The sequence below is a fragment of the Salvelinus alpinus genome, chromosome 24 (genome assembly GCF_045679555.1).
Source record: "Salvelinus alpinus chromosome 24, SLU_Salpinus.1, whole genome shotgun sequence".
Lineage (NCBI taxonomy): Eukaryota > Metazoa > Chordata > Actinopteri > Salmoniformes > Salmonidae > Salvelinus > Salvelinus alpinus.
In genome coordinates, this window is record NC_092109.1 from 45,844,011 (window position 1) to 45,856,099 (window position 12,089).

The window sequence follows — 12,089 nt, forward strand, 5'->3', positions numbered from 1 at the left end:
TTTCCCTCTGTGTTCTAGGTGTGGGTAAAGGGAACGGTAGTGAGAATCCTTTCCCTCTGTGTTCTAGGTGTGGGTAAAGGGAACGGTAGTGAGAATCCTTTCCCCCCTCTGTGTTCTAGGTGTGGGTAAAGGGAACGGTAGTGAGAATCCTTTCCCCCCTCTGTGTTCTAGGTGTGGGTAAAGGGAACGGTAGTGAGAATCCTTTCCCCCCCTCTGTGTTCTAGGTGTGGGTAAAGGGAACGGTAGTGAGAATCCTTTCCCCCCTCTGTGTTCTAGGTGTGGGTAAAGGGAACGGTAGTGAGAATCCTTTCCCCCCTCTGTGTTCTAGGTGTGGGTAAAGGGAACCGTAGTGAGAATCCTTTCCCCCCTCTGTGTTCTAGGTGTGGGTAAAGGGAACGGTAGTGAGAATCCTTTCCCCCCTCTGTGTTCTAGGTGTGGGTAAAGGGAACGGTAGTGAGAATCCTTTCCCCCCTCTGTGTTCTAGGTGTGGGTAAAGGGAACGGTAGTGAGAATCCTTTCCCCCCTCTGTGTTCTAGGTGTGGGTAAAGGGAACCGTAGTGAGAATCCTTTCCCCCCTCTGTGTTCTAGGTGTGGGTAAAGGGAACCGTAGTGAGAATCCTTTCCCTCTGTGTTCTAGGTGTGGGTAAAGGGAACGGTAGTGAGAATCCTTTACCCCCTCTGTGTTCTAGGTGTGGGTAAAGGGAACCGTAGTGAGAATCCTTTCCCCCCTCTGTGTTCTAGGTGTGGGTAAAGGGAACGGTAGTGAGAATCCTTTCCCCCCTCTGTGTTCTAGGTGTGGGTAAAGGGAACCGTAGTGAGAATCCTTTCCCCCCTCTGTGTTCTAGGTGTGGGTAAAGGGAACGGTAGTGAGAATCCTTTCCCCCCCTCTGTGTTCTAGGTGTGGGTAAAGGGAACGGTAGTGAGAATCCTTTCCCCCCTCTGTGTTCTAGGTGTGGGTAAAGGGAACGGTAGTGAGAATCCTTTCCCTCTGTGTTCTAGGTGTGGGTAAAGGGAACGGTAGTGAGAATCCTTTCCCCCCTCTGTGTTCTAGGTGTGGGTAAAGGGAACGGTAGTGAGAATCCTTTCCCCCCTCTGTGTTCTAGGTGTGGGTAAAGGGAACCGTAGTGAGAATCCTTTCCCTCTGTGTTCTAGGTGTGGGTAAAGGGAACCGTAGTGAGAATCCTTTCCCCCCTCTGTGTTCTAGGTGTGGGTAAAGGGAACCGTAGTGAGAATCCTTTCCCTCTGTGTTCTAGGTGTGGGTAAAGGGAACCGTAGTGAGAATCCTTTCCCCCCTCTGTGTTCTAGGTGTGGGTAAAGGGAACCGTAGTGAGAATCCTTTCCCTCTGTGTTCTAGGTGTGGGTAAAGGGAACGGTAGTGAGAATCCTTTACCCCCTCTGTGTTCTAGGTGTGGGTAAAGGGAACGGTAGTGAGAATCCTTTCCCCCCTCTGTGTTCTAGGTGTGGGTAAAGGGAACCGTAGTGAGAATCCTTTCCCCCCCTCTGTGTTCTAGGTGTGGGTAAAGGGAACGGTAGTGAGAATCCTTTCCCCCCCTCTGTGTTCTAGGTGTGGGTAAAGGGAACGGTAGTGAGAATCCTTTCCCCCCTCTGTGTTCTAGGTGTGGGTAAAGGGAACGGTAGTGAGAATCCTTTCCCCCCTCTGTGTTCTAGGTGTGGGTAAAGGGAACCGTAGTGAGAATCCTTTCCCCCCTCTGTGTTCTAGGTGTGGGTAAAGGGAACGGTAGTGAGAATCCTTTCCCCCCTCTGTGTTCTAGGTGTGGGTAAAGGGAACGGTAGTGAGAATCCTTTCCCCCCTCTGTGTTCTAGGTGTGGGTAAAGGGAACCGTAGTGAGAATCCTTTCCCCCCTCTGTGTTCTAGGTGTGGGTAAAGGGAACCGTAGTGAGAATCCTTTCCCCCCTCTGTGTTCTAGGTGTGGGTAAAGGGAACGGTAGTGAGAATCCTTTCCCCCCTCTGTGTTCTAGGTGTGGGTAAAGGGAACGGTAGTGAGAATCCTTTCCCCCCTCTGTGTTCTAGGTGTGGGTAAAGGGAACGGTAGTGAGAATCCTTTCCCCCCTCTGTGTTCTAGGTGTGGGTAAAGGGAACCGTAGTGAGAATCCTTTCCCCCCTCTGTGTTCTAGGTGTGGGTAAAGGGAACGGTAGTGAGAATCCTTTCCCCCCTCTGTGTTCTAGGTGTGGGTAAAGGGAACCGTAGTGAGAATCCTTTCCCCCCTCTGTGTTCTAGGTGTGGGTAAAGGGAACGGTAGTGAGAATCCTTTCCCCCCCTCTGTGTTCTAGGTGTGGGTAAAGGGAACGGTAGTGAGAATCCTTTCCCCCCCTCTGTGTTCTAGGTGTGGGTAAAGGGAACCGTAGTGAGAATCCTTTCCCCCTCTGTGTTCTAGGTGTGGGTAAAGGGAACGGTAGTGAGAATCCTTTCCCTCTGTGTTCTAGGTGTGGGTAAAGGGAACCGTAGTGAGAATCCTTTCCCCCTCTGTGTTCTAGGTGTGGGTAAAGGGAACCGTAGTGAGAATCCTTTCCCCCCTCTGTGTTCTAGGTGTGGGTAAAGGGAACGGTAGTGAGAATCCTTTCCCCCTCTGTGTTCTAGGTGTGGGTAAAGGGAACCGTAGTGAGAATCCTTTCCCCCCTCTGTGTTCTAGGTGTGGGTAAAGGGAACGGTAGTGAGAATCCTTTCCCCCTCTGTGTTCTAGGTGTGGGTAAAGGGAACCGTAGTGAGAATCCTTTCCCCCCTCTGTGTTCTAGGTGTGGGTAAAGGGAACGGTAGTGAGAATCCTTTCCCTCTGTGTTCTAGGTGTGGGTAAAGGGAACCGTAGTGAGAATCCTTTCCCCCTCTGTGTTCTAGGTGTGGGTAAAGGGAACCGTAGTGAGAATCCTTTCCCCCCTCTGTGTTCTAGGTGTGGGTAAAGGGAACGGTAGTGAGAATCCTTTCCCCCTCTGTGTTCTAGGTGTGGGTAAAGGGAACCGTAGTGAGAATCCTTTACCCCCTCTGTGTTCTAGGTGTGGGTAAAGGGAACGGTAGTGAGAATCCTTTCCCCCCTCTGTGTTCTAGGTGTGGGTAAAGGGAACGGTAGTGAGAATCCTTTCCCCCCCTCTGTGTTCTAGGTGTGGGTAAAGGGAACGGTAGTGAGAATCCTTTCCCCCCCTCTGTGTTCTAGGTGTGGGTAAAGGGAACGGTAGTGAGAATCCTTTCCCCCCTCTGTGTTCTAGGTGTGGGTAAAGGGAACGGTAGTGAGAATCCTTTCCCCCCTCTGTGTTCTAGGTGTGGGTAAAGGGAACGGTAGTGAGAATCCTTTCCCCCCCTCTGTGTTCTAGGTGTGGGTAAAGGGAACGGTAGTGAGAATCCTTTCCCTCTGTGTTCTAGGTGTGGGTAAAGGGAACGGTAGTGAGAATCCTTTCCCCCCTCTGTGTTCTAGGTGTGGGTAAAGGGAACCGTAGTGAGAATCCTTTCCCTCTGTGTTCTAGGTGTGGGTAAAGGGAACCGTAGTGAGAATCCTTTCCCCCCTCTGTGTTCTAGGTGTGGGTAAAGGGAACCGTAGTGAGAATCCTTTCCCTCTGTGTTCTAGGTGTGGGTAAAGGGAACCGTAGTGAGAATCCTTTCCCCCCTCTGTGTTCTAGGTGTGGGTAAAGGGAACCGTAGTGAGAATCCTTTCCCTCTGTGTTCTAGGTGTGGGTAAAGGGAACGGTAGTGAGAATCCTTTCCCCCCTCTGTGTTCTAGGTGTGGGTAAAGGGAACGGTAGTGAGAATCCTTTCCCCCCTCTGTGTTCTAGGTGTGGGTAAAGGGAACGGTAGTGAGAATCCTTTCCCCCCTCTGTGTTCTAGGTGTGGGTAAAGGGAACGGTAGTGAGAATCCTTTCCCCCCTCTGTGTTCTAGGTGTGGGTAAAGGGAACCGTAGTGAGAATCCTTTCCCCCCTCTGTGTTCTAGGTGTGGGTAAAGGGAACGGTAGTGAGAATCCTTTCCCCCCTCTGTGTTCTAGGTGTGGGTAAAGGGAACCGTAGTGAGAATCCTTTCCCCCCTCTGTGTTCTAGGTGTGGGTAAAGGGAACGGTAGTGAGAATCCTTTCCCCCCCTCTGTGTTCTAGGTGTGGGTAAAGGGAACCGTAGTGAGAATCCTTTCCCCCTCTGTGTTCTAGGTGTGGGTAAAGGGAACCGTAGTGAGAATCCTTTCCCCCCTCTGTGTTCTAGGTGTGGGTAAAGGGAACCGTAGTGAGAATCCTTTCCCCCTCTGTGTTCTAGGTGTGGGTAAAGGGAACCGTAGTGAGAATCCTTTCCCCCCTCTGTGTTCTAGGTGTGGGTAAAGGGAACCGTAGTGAGAATCCTTTCCCCCTCTGTGTTCTAGGTGTGGGTAAAGGGAACGGTAGTGAGAATCCTTTCCCTCTGTGTTCTAGGTGTGGGTAAAGGGAACCGTAGTGAGAATCCTTTCCCCCTCTGTGTTCTAGGTGTGGGTAAAGGGAACGGTAGTGAGAATCCTTTCCCCCCTCTGTGTTCTAGGTGTGGGTAAAGGGAACGGTAGTGAGAATCCTTTCCCCCCTCTGTGTTCTAGGTGTGGGTAAAGGGAACGGTAGTGAGAATCCTTTCCCCCCTCTGTGTTCTAGGTGTGGGTAAAGGGAACGGTAGTGAGAATCCTTTCCCCCCTCTGTGTTCTAGGTGTGGGTAAAGGGAACGGTAGTGAGAATCCTTTCCCCCCTCTGTGTTCTAGGTGTGGGTAAAGGGAACCGTAGTGAGAATCCTTTCCCCCCTCTGTGTTCTAGGTGTGGGTAAAGGGAACCGTAGTGAGAATCCTTTCCCCCCTCTGTGTTCTAGGTGTGGGTAAAGGGAACGGTAGTGAGAATCCTTTCCCCCCTCTGTGTTCTAGGTGTGGGTAAAGGGAACGGTAGTGAGAATCCTTTCCCCCCTCTGTGTTCTAGGTGTGGGTAAAGGGAACCGTAGTGAGAATCCTTTTCCCCCTCTGTGTTCTAGGTGTGGGTAAAGGGAACGGTAGTGAGAATCCTTTCCCCCCTCTGTGTTCTAGGTGTGGGTAAAGGGAACGGTAGTGAGAATCCTTTCCCCCTCTGTGTTCTAGGTGTGGGTAAAGGGAACCGTAGTGAGAATCCTTTCCCCCCTCTGTGTTCTAGGTGTGGGTAAAGGGAACGGTAGTGAGAATCCTTTCCCCCCTCTGTGTTCTAGGTGTGGGTAAAGGGAACCGTAGTGAGAATCCTTTCCCCCCTCTGTGTTCTAGGTGTGGGTAAAGGGAACGGTAGTGAGAATCCTTTCCCCCCTCTGTGTTCTAGGTGTGGGTAAAGGGAACGGTAGTGAGAATCCTTTCCCCCCTCTGTGTTCTAGGTGTGGGTAAAGGGAACCGTAGTGAGAATCCTTTCCCCCCTCTGTGTTCTAGGTGTGGGTAAAGGGAACGGTAGTGAGAATCCTTTCCCCCCTCTGTGTTCTAGGTGTGGGTAAAGGGAACCGTAGTGAGAATCCTTTCCCCCCTCTGTGTTCTAGGTGTGGGTAAAGGGAACGGTAGTGAGAATCCTTTCCCCCCTCTGTGTTCTAGGTGTGGGTAAAGGGAACCGTAGTGAGAATCCTTTCCCCCCTCTGTGTTCTAGGTGTGGGTAAAGGGAACGGTAGTGAGAATCCTTTCCCCCCTCTGTGTTCTAGGTGTGGGTAAAGGGAACCGTAGTGAGAATCCTTTCCCCCCTCTGTGTTCTAGGTGTGGGTAAAGGGAACCGTAGTGAGAATCCTTTCCCCCCTCTGTGTTCTAGGTGTGGGTAAAGGGAACGGTAGTGAGAATCCTTTCCCCCCTCTGTGTTCTAGGTGTGGGTAAAGGGAACGGTAGTGAGAATCCTTTCCCCCCTCTGTGTTCTAGGTGTGGGTAAAGGGAACCGTAGTGAGAATCCTTTCCCCCCTCTGTGTTCTAGGTGTGGGTAAAGGGAACGGTAGTGAGAATCCTTTCCCCCCTCTGTGTTCTAGGTGTGGGTAAAGGGAACCGTAGTGAGAATCCTTTCCCCCCTCTGTGTTCTAGGTGTGGGTAAAGGGAACGGTAGTGAGAATCCTTTCCCCCCCTCTGTGTTCTAGGTGTGGGTAAAGGGAACCGTAGTGAGAATCCTTTCCCCCCTCTGTGTTCTAGGTGTGGGTAAAGGGAACGGTAGTGAGAATCCTTTCCCCCCTCTGTGTTCTAGGTGTGGGTAAAGGGAACCGTAGTGAGAATCCTTTCCCCCCTCTGTGTTCTAGGTGTGGGTAAAGGGAACCGTAGTGAGAATCCTTTCCCCCCTCTGTGTTCTAGGTGTGGGTAAAGGGAACCGTAGTGAGAATCCTTTCCCCCCTCTGTGTTCTAGGTGTGGGTAAAGGGAACGGTAGTGAGAATCCTTTCCCCCCCCTCTGTGTTCTAGGTGTGGGTAAAGGGAACCGTAGTGAGAATCCTTTCCCCCCTCTGTGTTCTAGGTGTGGGTAAAGGGAACGGTAGTGAGAATCCTTTCCCCCCTCTGTGTTCTAGGTGTGGGTAAAGGGAACGGTAGTGAGAATCCTTTCCCCCCCCTCTGTGTTCTAGGTGTGGGTAAAGGGAACGGTAGTGACTTGAAGGTGAAGATCATTGTAAAGAAGAAGCTGGTGTTCCTGTGTGTCTGTGCCAAACAAGAAAACTGCACGGTGAGGCACACACACACTGATTGGTTGATTGATATATTGATCTGTCCCAGGTGTTTTCCTCATGTATTGATCTGTCCCGGGTGTTTTCCTCATGTATTGATCTGTCCCAGGTGTTTCCTGATGCTGGTAACAACTCGGTGGTGATCAGCCTGCAGGAGGGGCCTGTTGTCAACGGTGACGTTAAGATAATGTTTGAGTCCTCTGCTGTGAGTACCTGTGGATGGGGGGGAAGAATTTAGACGTGACACAAGAGTACCTGTTTTCAGGGGAATACTTTCGACGTAACACAACTAACTGGAGCTTGTATTTGGGGGAAGAATTTAAACGTAACACAACTGATGGAAGCTGCTATTAAGGAGAACATTTTAAAAGTCATTGGAAGCTGGTGTTAAGGAACCTATTTAAAATGTAACACAGATACAATTCACTCTCTCATAGCCCTTTTGGTGTGAGTTTTATCTTCAGTATATTGGCTTCTAATACGGCTTCCTTTATCTTCCTCTCCAGGGTCTCCCTAAAGGATATGAAGACTGTCCTTTCTACTTCTGGTTCAACACCTCCTTTATAGAGAACAACAGGTAGGCTGTCTGCTCCATCTGTGGGAATGAGCCCTAATACGGCAACGACACAAGGCCGTTTCTAATGCTGCTGTACTTCAGTCTTTTAAAACCCTGTGTGTTTAATGCCTTGTTCTCTGTCCTGTACCCCCTCCCAGACTGGTCCTGTCTAGAGAAGAACTGGACAACCCCCACAAAGCCAAGACCTGGGATCTCTACAAGGAGGACTTTGGAGTCACCCTGTCTTTCTCTGAACCATGACCTTTGACCTTTTAACCCCTGTCCAACTCTGAGCCCTTATCCCTGATAACAAACCTGTCTGTGTACCAAATAGCACTTTATATAGTGCACTGTCAGACCAGAGCCCCCATGGGGCCTGTATAAAGCTAAAGTACTGTATAGAGAATAGGGTACCATTTTGAGATTCATGCCTTCTCTGACCTCTGACCCCTTGATAGTCCTGTCAGACCAAAGGGTCTGCACCTCCTGAACTAGCCAAAAAGACACTCCACTACCAGAAATGACTGGCTATGTCCCAATCATCTATCCTTTCTCCTAGAGTGTGCACTCGTTCACTTCCTTTTCTTATCATTTGATAAGTACTGGTAGAATACATATGGTAGAAACACCCACCAATCCAACTCGGGGAAGCAGCGAAGGTGTGTACACCTTTTTAGGAGAAAGGTGATTTATTATTGGGACAGAGTACCTGGTGTCTGTTTGCACTGAGCCATTAGACCTGTATTAGTTTATCATTTAGTCCACTGAGCCATTAGATCTGTATTAGTTTATCATTAGTCCTCTGTGGTCATTAGACCGTTATTAGTTTATCATTAGACCGTTATTAGTTTATCATTAGTCCTCTGTGGTCATTAGACCGTTATTAGTTTATCATTAGTCCTCTGTGGTCATTAGACCATTATTAGTTTATCATTAGACCGTTATTAGTTTATCATTAGTCCTCTGTGGTCAAATCTGTGGATTTCCTTTTTTACATTTTATACGTTTCTGTTAAAAAAAGGGATCATTTGGATGTGAGGGATGTTCATTACTAAAACCTTAAAGATGATTGTTGTGGAGACCTTGGAAGATTTATGGGCCAGTTTCCCGGACATAGATTAAGCCTAGTCCTGGACTAAACAGATATTTAAATTGAAAGTGTTTTTTTTTGTCCAGGACTAGGATAATCTGAAACCAGGCTTATAAATGTAATTTTGAATTTTCTATGCTAATTTTCTCCTGTCAATCCAAAGGGGTATACTACAGAGCAAGATCTATAAATTAGCAAACTAAACTTAAATATTTTTGAAATAACTTTGTAATTTTGTATAATTTTTTTTGTAAGGATAAACTTGAAATAGGCATGGTCGAATTGACTCAACAACCAAAAACACATTTCTGAGTTTAACTTAATGAACCAGAAAATCAATAGATATTTCTTGTTTATCAGTTAGCTGGCTAACTTGTTGATCCTGCATTGTAGCAGAGCCCTCCTGATAGTTACTGGGCTGTAGGAGAGGAAGACTGGGGTTCTATTTCACAAAAATATCAGTGTATTCCAACTTAAAATAAACATTTCCATTTGTCATGTTGTGTTTTTTTTCTTCATATTTTACTCAAATTATACATTATACTGGTACATATTGTAGATGACAAAGGTTTTAAGGGCCAGATTCAATCCGTTTGACTTTTGTCGGCACGTTTTAAAGGCTATGCACGTTTTAAAGGCAATGTTCCCGCGTTCACAGAGACCACATTCACGGTAAACGCAGCATATGTCGGCTCAATGGGAAACGTCAATCTCGCTATAACACGATCTTCCACGGGTCCAGATTGAATCTAGGCTTAACTTTTAATGCAGTCTAGTCTTCATGAGTGTAATGATACCTTATTTTTAAGTTTACTGTCAATGTCCAGTCTCAACAGGCATGGTAATGAATTGTACATGTTGTCATTTCTGTAATATAAAGACTTGATGATCAGTAATGACTATACAACTAGAATTATACCCGTCGCACAACTTTACAAAACTCAGATTCTTCGGTTGAAGGGTTCTGTTTGTAAATGCATTCCCATGACAACAGACAGGAAGGAAGTAGTGTGTCTCGTGACAAGGGCGACGAATGATGACATCATAGGGCCCTGGTCAAATGGCTTCCTATTCCCTTCATAGTGCCACAGGGCCCTGGTCAAATGGCTTCCTATTCCCTTCACAGGGCCCTGGTCAAATGGCTTCCTATTCCCTTCATAGTGCCACAGGGCCCTGGTCAAATGGCTTCCTATTCCCTTCATAGTGCCACAGGGCCCTGGTCAAATGGCTTCCTATTCCCTTCATAGTGCCACAGGGCCCTGGTCAAATGGCTTCCTATCCTGGACCTCTTTAAAGTCACATAGATCACATCGTTACACTCTTTGTTTACAAAGCCCTGCTCCACAAGCTTCTGACGTACCAGACGTCACTGTTAACAACCCCATAGTGGCGTATGCATGTACAGTTGAAGTCGGAAGTTTACATACACCTTAGCCAAATACATTTAAACTGACAGATTGGCTGATACATTGGCCTGATGATGACTGATAGATTTGTCTGATGACTGACAGGTTGGTCTGATTATGACTGATAGATTTTTGAAAAAGCTCATGAGTGAGCTTTGCTTTGCCATAATTTGTGACGAGCTAGCGCTAGATAGCATTAGCAAAGATTTGCAGAAGGTCAAAACAATTTGCCCACAGTTAGCTAGCTGGTAGGTACGGATATGGGGGAGGTGGGGGGGGGGTTGGTACCATATCAAATTGTATTAGTCACATGCGCCGAATACAACAGGTGTAGTAGACCTTACAGTGAAATGCTTACTTACGAGCCCCTAACCAACAATGCAGTTTCAAAAAATACAGACAAGAATGAGATGAAAGTAACAAGTAATGAAAGAGCAGCAGTAAAATAACAATAGCAAGACTGTACACAGGGGGGGTACCGATACAGAGTAAATGTGCGGGGGCACCGGTTAGTTGAGGTAATATGTACATGTGGGTATTGTTAAGTGACTATGTATAGATGACAACAGAGAGTAGCATCGGTGTGGCAATGCAAATAGTCTGGGTAGCCATTTGATTAGATGTTCAGTAGTCTTATGTCTTGGGGGTAGAAGCTGTTTAGAAGCCTCTTGGACCTAGACTTGGCACTCCGGTACCGCTTGCCGTGCGGTAGCAGAGAGAACAGTCTATGACTAGGGTGGCTGGAATCTTTGACAATTTTTAGGGCCTTCCTCTGACACCGCCTGGTATAGAGGTCCTGGATGGCAGGAAGCTTGGGATGGCAGGAAGCTTGGCCCCAGTGATGTACTGAGCCGTACGCACTACCCTCTGTAGTGCCTTGCGGTCGGAGGCCGAGCAATTGCCGTACCAGGCAGTGATGCAACCGGTCAGGATGCTCTCGATGGTGCAGCTGTAGAACCTTCTGAGGACCCATGCCAGATTTAGCTTTAAAACTTGCTCTCCGCCTCATGGCAAAATGTGTAGAATAGCAGGAAATGAGCTGAGATTCTTTAATGTCGGAACAATCAAAATTATATGACAATATTTGTTTGGGGAGCTCTATGCCTGGAAATGCCCTTGTCCAGAGCAAAGGGTCCCAATTTCAAACTCTCAAAAGGTGTTAAAAATGGGGGGGGGGAAACGTGATAATGGATATTAACTGAAACATTCTCATGTAGTTTCTTGAAATAGCCCCGTGACTTACTTCAAAACTTCAAATAATATTTCTCAAAACTGTGTCCGTAGATTTGGTGAACTCTATCAGATTAATCTAAAATTAAAATCAGGAATGAACAGGGACAGCTATACCACAAGGACCCCTTATTCATGGTCTGGATAGTTCTCCATTTTTCACAGTGGCGTGGTGTCCAAGAGACTTTTTTCGTCTTTGTTCATTTAATATCCTTCAATTCCCGAGGCTAAATGTTCTTTATCTCACCAGAGAACGCATCAGCACCCCTCCGTCTGTGTAACTGAAGCGGTCCCCCATAGCGTTGAATGCAAGGGAAGCCAGCGAGCATCTGGCCCTTGCTTGTTAAAATAAAGAGTTAAGTTTAGTGAGCTCAGCTTTGAATGGGAAGCCAGTTTGGATTTGGCTTCAGACCAATCACATCACCTCAGAAGCCAAACGTCATTATTAACTGAAAGACAATTGAGTTCTCCTCCAGTGGCTAGCTAGCTAAAAAAATAATCATCCCTTTCCTAAATTAGCCATGGATGGAGATAGGGATTTTGACTTGTGGTTTTACTTAATTCTCCAATGATTCTGATCCAACCATTAATTCATACATTGTTGTGCCTCTGGCCTGAGAGAATGGAAGTTCAATATGTAGCTAAATGTTAACTAGCTGGCCTGGCGCATTGTTGCCCATTAAAGTTAGGCTAGCGAGCAAGCATTTTAGCCAGGTAGCCTAGGACAACAAATTTAAAAAAAGCTTGTACTGTGTGATAAAGCTTATGTTGATTGGACTGAATCATTTGGTATCTTTTAGATGTCAGTTAGATGTTGAAATGCTGTAAGCAGCTCCTGTTTTCTTTGCGACTTGCTCTTTTCTGGTCGTCGGAAACATGACCACGCTGCAGGTCATGTAACTGTTACATGCTTTGTGAACTCCACAAGACAGAGGTTTCTCTCCGGTCCCGGCCTTTAGGCATATATCTCTCAGCGTCAAGGCATATGAACTAGCCACTATTTGACTCACAAGTTCTGATTAAGGCTGAAACGGCAACCATAATAGTTGTATCAATAAAACAACGATGAGCTAGCTTTGCGCCTTTTCAATTATACATTTTATATATATATATATATATATATATTTTTTTTTTTTTAAATGCACCTCGATTCACCTCGGTTGAGCGCCCTCC

At 47.1% G+C, this 12,089-nt stretch overlaps 1 protein-coding gene across 4 annotated transcripts in view; it reads left to right on the forward strand.

Annotated features, from left to right (window-relative positions):
• Positions 1-8,776, forward strand: part of tpte (transmembrane phosphatase with tensin homology) — a 44,424-nt gene extending 35,648 nt beyond the window's left edge. For all 4 annotated transcript variants that reach the window (XM_071362888.1, XM_071362892.1, XM_071362893.1 and 1 more), the window contains exons 16-19: positions 6,536-6,633; positions 6,744-6,839; positions 7,141-7,211; positions 7,349-8,776. In XM_071362888.1, the coding sequence (XP_071218989.1) occupies positions 6,536-6,633; positions 6,744-6,839; positions 7,141-7,211; positions 7,349-7,451 (368 nt within the window). In that variant the 3' untranslated portion in view covers positions 7,452-8,776. The remainder of the gene's footprint in view (positions 1-6,535; positions 6,634-6,743; positions 6,840-7,140; positions 7,212-7,348) is intronic.
• The last annotated feature ends 3,313 nt before the right edge of the window (positions 8,777-12,089 follow it).